Raw genomic sequence first — 14839 nt, 5'->3', positions numbered from 1 at the left:
TGGGACAGTGCATGGAAGAATTAAGAGGAGGAAGTGGTGTGGGGGTTCTTGAGTTTCATGAATAAGCATGATGCAAGCTTTTCATTTTACTCACCTGAAGGGTTAGCAATAATAACCTTCATACAAAAATTCCCCTTCATGCATTCATCGTTGATCTTTATTATTTGCTGTTTCCATGCTTCTCAAAGTTAGTGAAGAACAAAAATAGAAATATTTAGCACATCAGTGACTTTATTTATAGTCCCTTCCGGTGCCTGAAAAAGGCTAGAATGACATCTTGCCAGCAAACTGCTCTCGCCAAAACAACAGCAGTGAAGACCATTTTGCTATGGATGATTTTTAAAGGTGGGACTGCTCTAATGGCTATGACAGTATGACTGAATGCCTCAACACTTGTGATTGTGGTTAGTGTAAGAGGGGACAAAGCTGAATGAGCTGCAGCAGACAATGATTATCTAGTTCCAATCAATAGTGGGTCACACATCAGGCCACATTCCTGGAACAGATGGGAGTTTCAGCTAGTGAGGGAATGCAATCCTGCTACATTTGACAAATATTGCTTGGCCACTGTAATATTTTTCAAGCTTTTATATTTTTATTTGGGATAAACTATCCTTAAAAAAATCATGAAAAGCAGAACATAAAGATGCTCTATTGTTTAATCCCTAATGTCGGGCATGAAGAGTTTGCTAAAAATATGCTTGTCTTCTTTTCTGTGCTTGACAGGTGTCATTTATCTGTATTTACCTATGTGACATTAGTTTATGCAACAGTGAGCTAAAATAAAACACAAATGGACATGAGAGAGCATGGGGAAGTTCCTCAGACATCTTACAGTTTACACAAAGCTCCTCATCTCAGTTCTGAGAGATGTTAACCAGACAGTTTCCCAGACAAAGTTTATGACACACATTTCTGGAGCATTTCCAATAAATTCAGGTACTACAAACAAAACAGGAGCCCAACAGAGCACCAACAGCGTGGTGTGGCTATTTTGCATTTTCAGCAGCTCTCGCCCATTATCTGTCCCGAGTGGTGAAGAGATCCAGATGCTCCTGGGTTGGACAAGGCACTGTCCCATCCATGTACCCAGAAAAGTAAACATGACAAGATTTTAAACAGATTTGCTAAGAGTATAAAACTACAGGCCTTTAAGCCCAACGAATGCATTAGAGCACCGTTGCAATTTAACTGCTCAGGTTTCCCAATAGTCAAAACACTGACCCTGAAAGGCCAGCAGCTGCAGGACATAACACATGCAGATAAGACCCAAACAGGCCAATAAATTCTTGTGTGTTAATAAAGAAGTTGGGAGGTTAGCCACGGAGCGCCAAGATAGACAAGGTCTTGAGGGTAGGAACGCTTAACTTCTGATGTTTCCCTCATGTGTTGAATTGCCAAGTTCACCTTCTCCTTTTCAGCTAAATTTCAGCTTTGAAACCCATTAAGTGTATGTAGAGGGTGATGTTATTGACAGTATAGGGAAATATGATTCCTACACACGACATCATACTGCTGCGATGGAAAGCTCCATCCTACAGGCGAGATGATGATGAAGAGCGATGCATTCGGCACAGTCCTCATTCACTTGCTTCACGGGGGCAATGATCTGTGAAAAATCGCAGCACATCTTATGAAAAACAACCTCTCAAAAGTTCTTAGCAGATATAATCAGCCTCAATTTGCAGCTGAACACTTCCATCATTAGGAAAATGAGTAATCTCTCACCCTGTCTCCATATCAGCAAAAGGCTGGGCTTACTTAGCGTGAGCCCACCCTGACGGTTTGAGTAACGGGGAGCATTATCTTTAATCAGAACTCTTTGTGTCACTTCCCCTGCCTCTGCCATCTGCTGCAGCTCATACACGTCTGTGTATGGAGGGTGTACCATGCGCATCTCTCGGTCTCTCTGACTCCTTCTAAGCTGGTTTTAGATGTAAGATAGATAAAACACAACACACAACTCTGAGTTTTCTCTTAAATACCACAGAGTAGAAATGTTTACATAGAAAGTCTGATCTCAGCACCTTAATCAGTCACACCATCGTTTCACTTCTAACCTCATGGTGTCTATGAGGCTATTGTCCTCACTTAGCTACGTGCATCAATACTTTCAAACACAGTTCTCTCATTCAGGATGTTGCTTGTACAATATGACGTCAGCAAATACATTGGAAAATATATTATGCAGCTAGAGCAGAAAATATAGTGGCTCATATAGTGGTTTTTAAATGTCATTTCCCCTTATATCACTCGCCTCGTCATTTATTAACATGTACATGTCATTGTATCCATCCGCTCACAAAGCTGATCATGACTAACAATCAAACTGATGTGTTAATGAAGTTTTAATCACATCATAACATCCAGAGCATTTAATGTCCAACTCCTCTATCGTCCACGTTTTTGGGTCTGCCGATGTCTAAGATGGCCAACAGTGAGTGCATTATGTACCTGAAAACTTCGGGTGCTTGGCTTATTTGTCTCTGCTGATCTTAGGTGACAATGATGTCACACTGACTTCCAGTGAAGTCCGTTTCTGTACACCGGCAATATTACTCAGTCTATTCTTACACGAGACTCGGTTATAATAAATATCAGCTCCTAGAGCTGAACCGCAATGACTCATTATCTGAATCTTAAGCAGAATCTAGTCCTAATTAAAGCAATCTTGATATGAAGAAGTTCACTCTTTCCTACATGATTTATCACCGCCATATAAAAAACTAGCGCTTGCATGCAGCTGTTTTAATTTTGACTACCATATACCCCTATCTCAGCCAAAAAAGGCGTTTTGCTTACACATTTCCAACTTCTACAAACTACTGCAGCAAGCAAAAGTGTTTTCATGTGAAACAGGAAGACAACACATATCCCCCTAATTTTAGAATAAATACAGCTGCTAGTTTTACAGTTTTATTTCACCATGCAATTCACAATATGCGCAGTTTCGTTTAGAGAGCAAAGTGAAGAGCTCCACTTCACTTTGTAACAAAGTGTTCCAGTAGAAGGACCATTTTTAAAGTGCTGAATAAAACATATTTTCAAGGGATGCAAATTTCGAAATTTTTGGTCATGATCATTTTAACCAATGGCATTTAATTTCACTGCAATTCTACCATGTGTGTCGTATTTGCCTTGTGCTGTAGTACACCTACAAATCATCTGGTCAAACATCTTTGTTCTTGCATTTCTTTCTGTAGCCTCAAAGCTTCCCTGAATAATCCTGACTGTCACATGTACATCTAAAAAAAAAAAAAAGAAAAGTTTTTATAATTATTAAAAGAAAAATTGGCTCCCCTCAATTACATTTTATATTAACGTGATTAATTTAAAATGATTAGTTATTTTCTTGTTTAACTGAATAATTACTAATACTACTGATATAAGTCCTGTTACCAATTATATATATTTATGCCTAAAATAATTAGCTGATATATATCGTGCACCCAAATTTTATCAGCATACAGGCATTTCCCTTTTCCATATGTATGCATGTACTGTTGCTTTATGTATTTGAACAGTTACATAAATTATTTTCACAGACAATCACTCCTTGTGAGTGGCACCTTTAAGGGATCATTACAGTGATCCAGTGTGTAATGAGCTTCAAAAATAGCTGCATAATTTATGACACAGCAAGGCAATTTTCAAGCTTTATCAAACCATTAACAAGTTGCCGAGAAGAAAACCACCACCACCGGACACATGTATAAATATTATCACCAACTATAAATACAGTATGCTGTGTGCTGAAGGAATAACACATTCTCCTTCTGATGTTGACTGGCATAAGAGTCTAAGTTTATTTGACTTGTATTTTGAAGTCTATGTAAGCTAAAAAGCATAGTTTTGTAACACATATTATGTAATATTTAATACTTATTATAATCTGTAAAGCAGAGTGTCCATCAAAAGGAGCATGTGTGCTTAGTGTTTAACCATCCCTGGGTAAATACAAATGCCAAAAAATAAACTTAGAGTTGTCAGTGGCCGCTCATTAAAACACCAAAGCGAGTAAATCCCTCTGAAACCTCCGGTGTCAACACAGTTATTCAAAGTTTTGATCATGGATGAATTCAAACTGTTTGTGTAAATTACTGTTTTTTGTATCATTCTCAGATTTATGTCTCTGTATGTCGCCGACTGAGAGGCCAAAAGGCATTTCTACTGACTCACACCATGACTGTAAAGTCAATTTGCTTAAGGAGGCCGATCTAATGAGTCATATGACATGTAAGCATCAGCTAGTAGCATGATCCCTCTATATGACGTCTAGTTTGGATCTAATCAACCCAGCAAAAACTAGATTCCTATTTATGTGGTACAAACAGAAGACATTATCCTACAGTGGAATAATCTATGGAGTATACTCTCAGTAGGTGTGTTATATTATTGGTAAAATTAGAAGCGCAGAGCCACACTTCGTAGGACGATATGAAACAAACCATATATTGTAATCTTATCTGTGATCTAGTAGTCATTTTATTCGGCTCAGAATATTATCCAACTACAGCTTGTAGATGTTTGTTTATTGTCTCACTAGTACAGTACCTTCCAAAACTGTGACCATTTGTGATCTCTGGATCAGCACAGCAGTTGTTGGCTCAGCTGCTTATGATTCATATTGTTGTGGTCACATTTTTTTATTTTTTTTTTTATTTTAAGCACCATTAAATGAAACCATTGTCCCCATGTTAGTGTTCTTTCTGAGAGTTCAGCAAATAGGTAAAAACATTCTCACTGCTGGTCCAAATCACAAGAGAAAAATCAATGGGATCTAATTTCCTTCAGAACAGAACAGAACACTATTTTAAGTGCAGCTGATAGTCTTGATAGATGGAAATACATTTATATAGTCACAGACCAATTTAATTTCTTTCCCTGTCATGGGACCTCTGTCACAACACTTCCTGTAGGTACCATCCAAAGGAAGTCTGGCATCTGCTATTGGTGCAATAATTAAGTTTTGGACAGAATACACACAGACTAAAACAGAGTTCATGGCAAAGGACAGGATATTATGACAGAGGTTCAAACAAGGCCAACATGAGATTTTCACAATGAATGTGAAAGGATGGATGTACTTGGGGTTAGATTAGCAAAAGCTGATAGTATGATTCTGTGACAGATAATTGTGACTTTTACGTATTAATTTCTGATGAATGAAGTGCTGAAATGATTACTCATTTAACTGATTGACAGAAAACTATTCAACAACACTTTTGATAAGAGATTCCAGCTTCTAAAATGTAAGAATATGCTGCTTTTTGGGTTTTGTACTGTTGGTTGCACAAAACAAGCAGTTTGAAGTCACGTTGGGCTTTTCATTATTTACATTTAATATTCATTATGAATGGTCAGTTTATAAGATGTATCTGTAACATCTCAGGAAGGCACTTTGCTTCTTAAAGTTAAAAACAATCAACAGATTAGCCAACAAATAAAATAACTGTTAGTTGCAGTCTTCACAATAAGTCATCACAGTAATCACAAGGTTCCATTTCAATGAACATATCTAACAACAATAAACTAATCTGACTTTGACACTGCAGTCACATAAAGCCACCCCAGTTTGTAGCTTCTGGGGAATGGCCCATATGAGAGCCCACAGATAAAGTGGAACAAGGAAAATGTCTGTGTGAGCGCTGGGTGTCTGTCAAAGCAGGAACTGGGAGGCGTTCTCAGTTGACCTCTGAGGGCAAGGACTTCCCAAAGCCCCTCTGCAAAACAACAGCAGACCCGGCAGCTGACAACGGGACACAGGCTGCTGCTGCTGCTGCTGCACTGCTATGCCTGCCTTGAGAACGCACCGATTGCCCCCCACCTCTGTTCCTCTTCCCTCTCTTCTACCATTCACAAGGGCAAGAGGGTAAAGCCCTTTGAAAACTGGCAGCGGGAGAAAGCAGAAGTAGCAGCTATCACCTTGCCGATATGATCTGTCTGGAATGTGGCAATGCTTTACTGTATGTGAACAGACATGTTTGTGATGTCAGATATAACAACGGACAGATGGGTTTTGCCAACAGCAGCTTGATCCCAACCTTAGAACAGGAATTGTTTACAGTATGAAATATCACATGTATTCATATATCTTGTGCATGCAAAGTACAATTCATACATGCATGATTCATTCAGATGACTTATTATTACGCATATGTCAACGCTGGAAGTCATAACCGTCTAATAAAAAAAAAGCAGGTGAGGAAGTGGCTGGGAAACAAACCAAATTAAAGAAGAAAAACTATCACCAGCAAGTATATTTTGAGCACAATACTGATTTGATAGGTGGTTTTGTTGTCAGCTAAGCAGCAGCTACAAATACAAGATTGTCGGGAGATTAATGTATCAGACGTGATGACAGGCATAATGTATGACCACTGACTGATGAGTAGAATAACCTCAACAGAACTATGCAAGAGGCCCAGGGTAAGTGCTGGATTAGTCAGTTGTTTTCATGTTCCTTTTGCTTATTTTGGACAATGTTCAACAAAAGCAACCAAGCCCCTCCCACCTACCCTTAAAAACACTGCCCACCTCTGGAGCCTTGATCAGCCCCCGTGAAGAGAAAAACTCCAATCAAGTGATTCACTTAGCAGCTTTACGACATTAGAGCGCGACTGTTTTCCTTGTTGAGACGCAGCACGTGTGGAAAGTGTCTCCGTCAGTGTCACATGTTTGAGGGGTGGGGGGTGGGGGGGGACATAGAACATTCGTGCTCATTGTGTATTTGTGCGGCGAGTGAGCTGTTCCAGTACAATGAAAGAATCACTGCTGACAATTAATCACATTTGTAAACAATTAGAAGACATTTAACCAAATCATGTTTATTACTGAGCATAAACATGTTGTCTCCTGTCTTCCCCACCAGTTGCATTCAGGCTTCAACTGCCATGACTGTGTTGCTGCCTGACTTTGCATATGATTTGCATGCCAGACCTGTCAGTGGTAGTACCAGTTTTTACTCTATCCTAACCCTGCCCTGGATTCTACACTGCATTAAACATGCATAACTGTGTACCACATTTACAGAAACCTTTTGTGGAAGGTCACAGGGGCCCTTTTTTGAATACAATGACCAATCATTTCAACAAGTAGCTACTGATTAACAAACAGAGATCTCATTTGGCTTAGGGAGTACTTTATGACAGAAAGAGGCGGGAACAGTGACTGTGAAGGTGTTGTTAAGGATTAAAACACCTTTTCATAGTTGCAAATTACATCCTAAAAAGAGATGACAGTAGGGACTGTTGTAGCATTTACTGTGTCAGTTACAACCCAGAGACAAAACATTCCTTACACCTCCTCAGCTCATTCCAATATAATGACCGATCAAACTTGCCACCGTGTTCCTTGAGAAATGCAACACACCTCCGGGCTGGAATGACTGAGAGTATGTGAAAGTAGTATCTGAAAATATCCCTCTACATCAAACTATGTCAGCTATGTCAGATGACAGCAATACTGGTGAGTAAATGGTCCCGATTGTCCATAGCCTGACTTTAAGTGGAAGGAATTTCAGATGGACAGATTATTGCATTCACAAGTCTGCCTGTTCTGGACACTCCATCTCATGACACTGTTTTCTGGCTGAAACTGTGCGTGTGTGTGTGTGTGTGTGTGTCTGTGTAGTTGTTTATAGGTTACTGCTCAGGGTGAGAAGGAGGGTGAGAAAGCTTGAGAGCCTGTTCCTTGCTCTTTTTGCCTGACGTTGACCATTATGTTAGCTGCATTATGCCTTGTGAGGGTCCTTTTCTCCTGTTGTTTATACAGTACTGCTATGAACCAAGCACGTTTTTTCCTCTGTACCATTGCAGCTGCTGTTCCATACTGACCATGGTGGTCTCTGTGTAAACATTAGCCAGCTTTAAGTGGAAGACAATGAGGAAATGACAGGGGGGTGGTGGGGGGGGGGGGGTAGGTGGGGGGGGGGGGATGCATTTGAAGACATTCAAGGATGGATTTCCAGATGAAACAGAGAGATGACATCATGGCAAAGTCAGCTAGTAGGAACATGAAGAGGCCTAGTAATGCAACACCATACATAAACAGTGGACAGCTGTATTTATAGGAGATTGTCTCATGGTTCTATCTGCCTCCATAAATCCTATTATCTGAGTTGTAGCCATTCCCCTGCCCAGGACCCAGCAAGAGACTAGCAGCTCTGGCTTATAAAGCCTTATCAAGGCACTCTAGTGCTGTGCAGTTATCACTATTGTTGTGACATTAGTCGGCTTGGCTGAGATGAAAACTGGTCACATCAATGCTTGATTAGACATTACCTCATTATGATCGGATAAACCCAAATGGCAGTTTATGTGCATCTGAGAGCTATTTAGTCAAAATTATAGACAGCTGTCGGGTATTACACAGGCTTACCTCCGTGTTGTCATAGGACCCCACAATGAGTGGCCTTACATGCAAAATCTGCCAATTTTCATACAGAACTATATGATAACGGTTTGAACCTGTATTTTACTATCAAGAATAATATGTGGTTCCTCCTGCAAAACAAGACATTAAAAAAAGAGGAGAGGTCCAGATGGTAGTGGGATGCACCTGCTACAACTGGACTTTAAATATCTGTTTGACATCACTTATCTGAGATGCTGAGGAACAAAGCACAGAAGGAAGAAATCTGACAAAGACAGAAACTATAGTAACTCGGTTACTCCACCACAAAGTCATAAACAGAGATGAGGCAAACGAAAGTAATTTCACTTACATATCTTCGCAGTTTTTTCTCCGGTGGTGACTTTCTCAGCCAGCCTTGGAAGATGATTTCTCCGCCGCTCATGTTTGTAAGAGTCTGCTGTTTCTTGTTACTCTACAACTGCGGTCTGTCACTAGTACATGACGGCTCCTGCAGGCTTGCCTGTTCAAAGTGCTGTCGGCGTTTGGCTCTCACTGGTGCAGTCTGCTCCCCCCATTTGATAAAAACAAAAGTAGTGCTGGTCGGAGATGTTGCCAGTCGTTCCTGGTGGTACTGTGTGCAACACCCTGCGCGCAAAATCCTGGTAGGGCGAGAAAAAAAAAGGCGCAACTCGATTCTAGGGGGGAATTACGCACGGCCAGCTGACAAGGAGCCGCGGGTAAACTCAACTGATGCAGGGTGAGGAAGTATCATAGGGTGTCTGCAGTTTGTTTTCCCAACTCATACCACGCCCACCGAGCAAAGAGAGGGATGGGCTCCGCTGGGATACATGGGATGGGAGAGCTGCTTGCTACAAGTAGTTTATGATCCCAAAGTATGTTTAAATCATCAAGGAACTAATTGAAACATTATTTTTTTTTTGGCGTTCACGGAAAAAAAGGAGTTGTAGTAATTGTTTTATTATAAATGTTGAAACGTATCCAATTTAAATTATTAAATCAAACGTGTGATATCAAAAGGCAAATATATATATATTAATTATTGCTACAAAGAGATTTCTTGAAAAGATTTTTCTGTATTTTGATGAAATGATAATGTTTATAGAGTTAACTGCTGTGATATAATAAAAGGTTCGTATTGTCCCAAGTGAATGAGATGGGAAAACGCACCATCTTGTGGAAAGTTGGAATACTTGACAGTTAATGCTGAAAACATTTTTTTTTTCTCAAATATGGTTAACAGGTTAAAGGGACATCATTTGATGTAACTCAAAGCTTCCTTGAGAAGCAATGAAAAAGAAATAGTGGAGAGTGAGACTCTGTATATGTAGTATGAGGACAAGAAAATACATCATCTAAATACCAATTGTTTTCATATAACATGTGCGGATACACTTACTACAGAAATAATTGTATTTAAACACCAATAAACAAACGAAAAAAGTATTGAGAATAGTTGAATATCATGTTTATTAGACATTTGCCAGACAGAAAAAAACACATAATTACAAAATGGCTACCAGGCTCCGACTGTGTTTTACAGAAGACAAGAATGGGAGAATCTGGGAAAAGGAATCACATCTTTTATGTTGTCTACACCGAGAATGCACTGCAAATATCGTTCAAATCCCAGTCCAAAGCCACCATGAGGGACGGAACCAAAACTCCTCAAATCCAGATACCTGCAAAATGAATAAAAATGTCATTAGACCTCGTCATGATCAGCATGTTATTTTTTAAATGTTTATGTAAATGTATTTTTTATTTTATTTTACCAGCTGTAGGTGTCTTCTAATCCCACCCTGAAAAGAACAATGATTTACGTTAGAGTCGTTGGTCATAAAATAAGCTCAACATCTAAAATAAATCCTCTCTTTCTCTGTGCAAATGGAAAACTTCACTTTCTCTGCAGACGTTTTCTGTACCTGACTGAACGTTACGGCCTAAAAACAGGTGTTGCATGTATTAGGGTTAGACTTAAAGCAACAGATAAATTCACCTGCATGTTGGGCTGAAGTTTAAAATAGCAGACTGAAGATGTGACAAAGGTTCTATGTTATCTACAACTATGTAAAACTGTCAGTAAAACCTGCATTTACATCTTGTTTCCTTTGCACGATACATGTAATGTTAATTGTTCATTTACATCGTTTTAATAAATGAATAATATAAATACAAATGCAATATAAATGTTACATGTATTCTGTAGTTTGGGTTTTTACAGGTGAAAATCCCTAACTTTCTGCACATTGTTGCCCAGTTGTTTGACTTGTTGTGGGCAGTTGTGTAGAGACGTGCTTTTTATTTAAAGCACTGCAACACCAGGGTGACACTTCCGGGGTTGTGCTTGTGTAATGTAAAGTAACAAATGCAAAGCAACTGAGCAGATATTGATTTCTATATGCTAAATGTATCAGAAATGGCCCTCCAATGCCCCCGGGGAATGTGTTCTTACTCCTCCAGCCGAGCCCTCAGCAGATCTAGCCTCTCCTCTCTCAGCGAGCCCCCACAGAGCTCTCCAACTCCCGGCACAAGAAGGTCCACCGCAGCTGCCTGCACGAAAACAACAGCTTGGATATGCAAATCGCTGCTATGACCCGACTGACATTAAAAGGAAAGAATTGAGTAGTTAAATAATTGATTCACTCTGGATTTGTGTGTAACTATGTCTTACTGTATGCTCAGGATGGTCCTGGTTGTCTCTTGCATAAAAGGGTTTGAGATCATAGGGATAATCAGTGACAAAGACTGGAATGTTGCCGCAATGTTTCACCAGATACTTCTCATGCTCTGTCTGAAGGTCACATCCCCACTGTAGAAAAGAAGAGCTAAGGTCAACATGAAGCTCTGTGGAATGATAGAGTTAGAAGCAAATATACAGTGGAGGTAGATATCAAGTTTGCTCTATCAAGGAGGAAATAAAACCACTTACGTCTGTTGGGAAGGTAAATTTCTCTGAGCTGCGGTTTAGGATGTCTATAGCTTCACTGTAGGTAATCCTAGAAGTAGATTGACAGAGTATCCCTCATTTATGGTTTTATTCTTTATAATTTTTATTTTTATATGGTCATGTATATAAAAACGGAGACTTACGTAGGGAACCTCCTCTTTAGCATCGCATCTACAGTGTCCTTAGAATATATAGATGCAATATAGGAAAATTGTGTAAGTGTAAGAGATGATAATAAAAGTCAGATGCAGTCATGGCTGGTTGGTATAAGTAGCCAGGTTATGTAGCCAAGTTAAATAAGTGTCCTTCAGGACTCACCTTGTGTCCAGGAGTCACATGCTTGTGAAATAAATCCACATCCTCCGCACAGTGAGCCAAGACATGCTCTGTGGCAGATCTGAACATGTCCTCCATGACCTAAGGAGCGGGGTCCAGTTTAATAATTAAAGCTTTCCCAGACAACTGAGCACAAGGGCAACTTTAAAAGTCACATAAGGTAAGTGTAGAATCTGAATTTCAGTACGCAGAAATGATGCGACGTGACGTCGATTGACTTCATCCGAGATGCTCATGTTTAAAGAAGTAGCCAGTCTGTGATGACGGCTTTTTTTTTTTAAATCAAAGGTTAGCAAACAATTTAAGATAGAAAAAAGATTTAATGTCTCTCTTTCTCTGGATGAAGTCATCCCCCTAAACATACATGAAGCAACGCTGACAGAGAAAAAGGTGACAAAATGATAAATGTGATGGTTTACATTGTGAACAGTACAGCACATATAAAAATATTCAAAGTCCTAGAAGCTGATTTTCCTATCAGGGCTTTCAAAAATCTAAGATATCTATCTACTGTATGCATAGAAAACGGATGAATGAAAAGTAGTTACATACATATTAACCAGTATGATGCTTTGATTGACATCATAGAGCAATAATGTATTTCGCAGACAATGACATAATGTACCTTGGTGAGGTCCTCTATGGACTGTGTGAAGGAGACCTCGGCCTCCACCATATAGAACTCAGCCAGGTGGCGTCTGCTTTGGGAGTTCTCTGCACGAAAAGTTGGCCCAAATGTGTAGACTTTAGAAAAAGCCCTGCAAGAGAATGAGTGACAAGGCATAATTAGAAATGTACTTCAGTGTTAGCACATGTGCCTGTCTCGTACTCTCTCAGACAGAATGTACAAGTGGGAATTGTAAAGATTAAAAATATTCTTATACTTTGTCTCACCCTGACATCACCTCCAAATGAAGCTGACCAGACACAGTCAGGAAAGCTGGAACAGAGAAAAAGTTCTGATCCTCTTCGTACTCTGGGCTTGACGGCTATAGTAAAAACAGAAGTTTTGTGGTTTAAAATCAATGCCATTAATCCTTCTGTTCACACCAGAGCTTTGATGGACCGTTACATACTGGAGGTGACCTCGCATTTTAGAACATCGGTAAACGCATCTGAAGATTCTCACCTCAACCTGAAAAAGCTCCCCTGCCCCTTCACAGTCATTTGAGGTGATGACAGGAGTGTGAATCTGCACAAAGCCATTTTCCTGGAAAAAAATCAAATAAATAAATACAAGCATTGCTCTGCATTCTGTTAAAGAAACTCCTCCACTGATGGTTCTCACCTTGAAATATGAGTGAATTCCTGAAGTGGCCTCGCTTCGTATTCTCAAAAGGGAACTAAAGACATTTGTTCTACACCTGAGATGAGGAAACTGGCGGATATACTCAAGCCCATGTCTGTCTTTGATCTTAAAGGGAAAATCCTGAAATAAGAACAACAATAATTGACAAGAATTACCTTTCCTATACAATGACAACATAAAAGGTTACATAGGTGAGGTACAATTTGAGCACAGTTATTACTGTAAGCAAAATGGGAACTATTGTCCTTACCACAGGGTTACATTCTCCAATTACATGGATATGTTCTGCCTCCAGTTCAACTTGCTGATTTCGATGTGGACTTTTCTTAAGGATACCTGTGACTTCAACAGCACTACCAAATGTGAGCAACCTTAATTTGAGGGGGGAGGGAAAAAAAAGAGTAGAAATCAAAATATTTAAGCATGCGTACGTAATACCTACATACTAAATACAATTGAAGTCCTTACGGATCATTCAGCTCTGAAGTGGCGACAATTTGCAATGACTGCAAGGAGCTCCCATCATTCACATTCAGAAATAGATTTGCCTTCTGAGGTCTGACAGAGCGAACCCATCCCTGCATGAGAGAGACAAATCAAACTATACTTAACAGTCAGTGGGAATACAGATATAACTTCTTTTTTCTTTTTAATACAGTATTCACAAACCAAGAATATTCACAAATTTAACTTTACATTCATTCTCACTAGTATGTCAACTAAATTTATGTGTAAATTAGTACATGTGTAAGGTATAGGAGGAATTCAGCCAAAATATAAGCTTGTTAAGTGATATGTAAGAATTCAGTTATGGTAATATATTTTAAAAGCAAGTATATGATAGGAGGGGTTGAGGTTTTCATAAGGTAGTTAGGTGATTTATTAATTCAGTTCTCAAAAATGAAAGATAGTAGTCTGGGTGTACATAAGTAGCATGTTAGGTTGGTTGTTACTTGCACAAAAATAGGCGTTAGCGTTACCTGTACTTTGACATTTGCTCCCAATTCAGCACCTGAAATTGCTTCGGATACTCTTAGTTTCGTTGGTGTCTTCTTACAATAATGTCGAATACTTAATATCCCCCGAGATACTGAACTGGTTGATGCAACAGAAAGCGTTTTAGCTACAGCCTGAAACATCGTGACAAACGCTCCACCTTCCGACACAAAAACCGCTAAAAGCACATGTTGCGACAACTCGATGATACCAAAAACAAAATATTTAATCGTATTTTTAAGGTGTATTTCGTTTTGCTTACACTTTTGACATTCACGTTGTATCAGTTGTCTCAACAATATCACTTCCTGATTGGGTCTTTCACCATTCGTCCAATTCAGCCACGTGAACAATAAGCAGCCAATCATATTCCGGTTTCTCGCAGTGGTCCTTTTCATGCTCAAGGGAGATGTAGTTTTCTTAGAAATAGCCCGAAATGCTGCGGAAGTTCAAAGTTCGGCTATAATATCGTTTGAATTATCATTATCAGTTATATTATTAATATATATGAAGGAGATATGATAGAATTACCAAAGGAAGAGCAGTATGCAGACAACGTCATCATTTAAAAAACAAAACTATAATCTTTAAATTAACTATAGTCCACTGTTTGAGAGAAGGAGAAAAAGAGCACAGTAATTTATATAGTTTTGAAGTAAATCTCTAACCTCTAATTTTACCTTTTCACTGAATACAGCTGTGGGAATATATACATACGGTAAGTAGTGTTTCTTATGTATACTCTTAACCATTCTTCAGAAACATGTCTAGTCACATTGCCAAATTAAAATGCTATCAAACAAGTTAATTTCTTTTCTCCTTTTGTACAAATATGCACATGCATACACTTATAATAATACTTATTGCTGAGGTCA

At 39.2% G+C, this 14839-nt stretch overlaps 2 protein-coding genes across 3 annotated transcripts in view; both read right to left on the bottom strand.

The window, feature by feature from the left end:
- Positions 1-9126, bottom strand: part of gab2 (GRB2-associated binding protein 2) — a 37630-nt gene extending 28504 nt beyond the window's left edge. For both annotated transcript variants that reach the window (XM_067595269.1, XM_067595270.1), the window contains exon 1: positions 8726-9126. In XM_067595269.1, coding sequence (XP_067451370.1) covers positions 8726-8797 — 72 coding nt within the window. In that variant the 5' untranslated portion in view covers positions 8798-9126. The remainder of the gene's footprint in view (positions 1-8725) is intronic.
- A 703-nt stretch (positions 9127-9829) lies between these two features.
- nars2 (asparaginyl-tRNA synthetase 2, mitochondrial) lies at positions 9830-14286 on the bottom strand. The gene is made up of 14 exons (XM_067595268.1): positions 13949-14286; positions 13437-13546; positions 13219-13339; positions 12948-13088; positions 12789-12869; positions 12554-12648; positions 12285-12417; positions 11642-11740; positions 11467-11504; positions 11306-11372; positions 11048-11185; positions 10829-10926; positions 10149-10175; positions 9830-10055 (listed from the first exon to the last, which is right to left on the bottom strand). Exons 1-14 carry the CDS (start codon positions 14105-14107, stop codon positions 9911-9913), a joined length of 1452 nt encoding a protein of 483 aa, XP_067451369.1. The 5' UTR covers positions 14108-14286; the 3' UTR covers positions 9830-9910.
- Positions 14287-14839: the final 553 nt, after the last annotated feature.

This window comes from Thunnus thynnus, chromosome 7 (assembly GCF_963924715.1).
Source record: "Thunnus thynnus chromosome 7, fThuThy2.1, whole genome shotgun sequence".
Taxonomy (NCBI): Eukaryota; Metazoa; Chordata; class Actinopteri; order Scombriformes; family Scombridae; genus Thunnus; species Thunnus thynnus.
The sequence above is the reverse complement of the archived record's forward strand: the minus strand, read 5'-3'. Positions and strand labels throughout refer to the sequence as shown.

Bases quoted from the DNA above. Each gene is read 5' to 3' on its own strand.
- nars2 (XM_067595268.1), bottom strand. From the start codon at position 14,107: ATGTTTCAGGCTGTAGCTAAAACGCTTTCTGTTGCATCAACCAGTTCA. The intron at 12,418-12,553 runs GTGAGACAAAGT...ATTCTCTTGCAG, and splicing joins CATTTGGAGGTGATGTCAGG to GGCTTTTTCTAAAGTCTACA. The intron at 11,505-11,641 runs GTGAGTCCTGAA...ATATATTCTAAG, and splicing joins ATGTGACTCCTGGACACAAG to GACACTGTAGATGCGATGCT.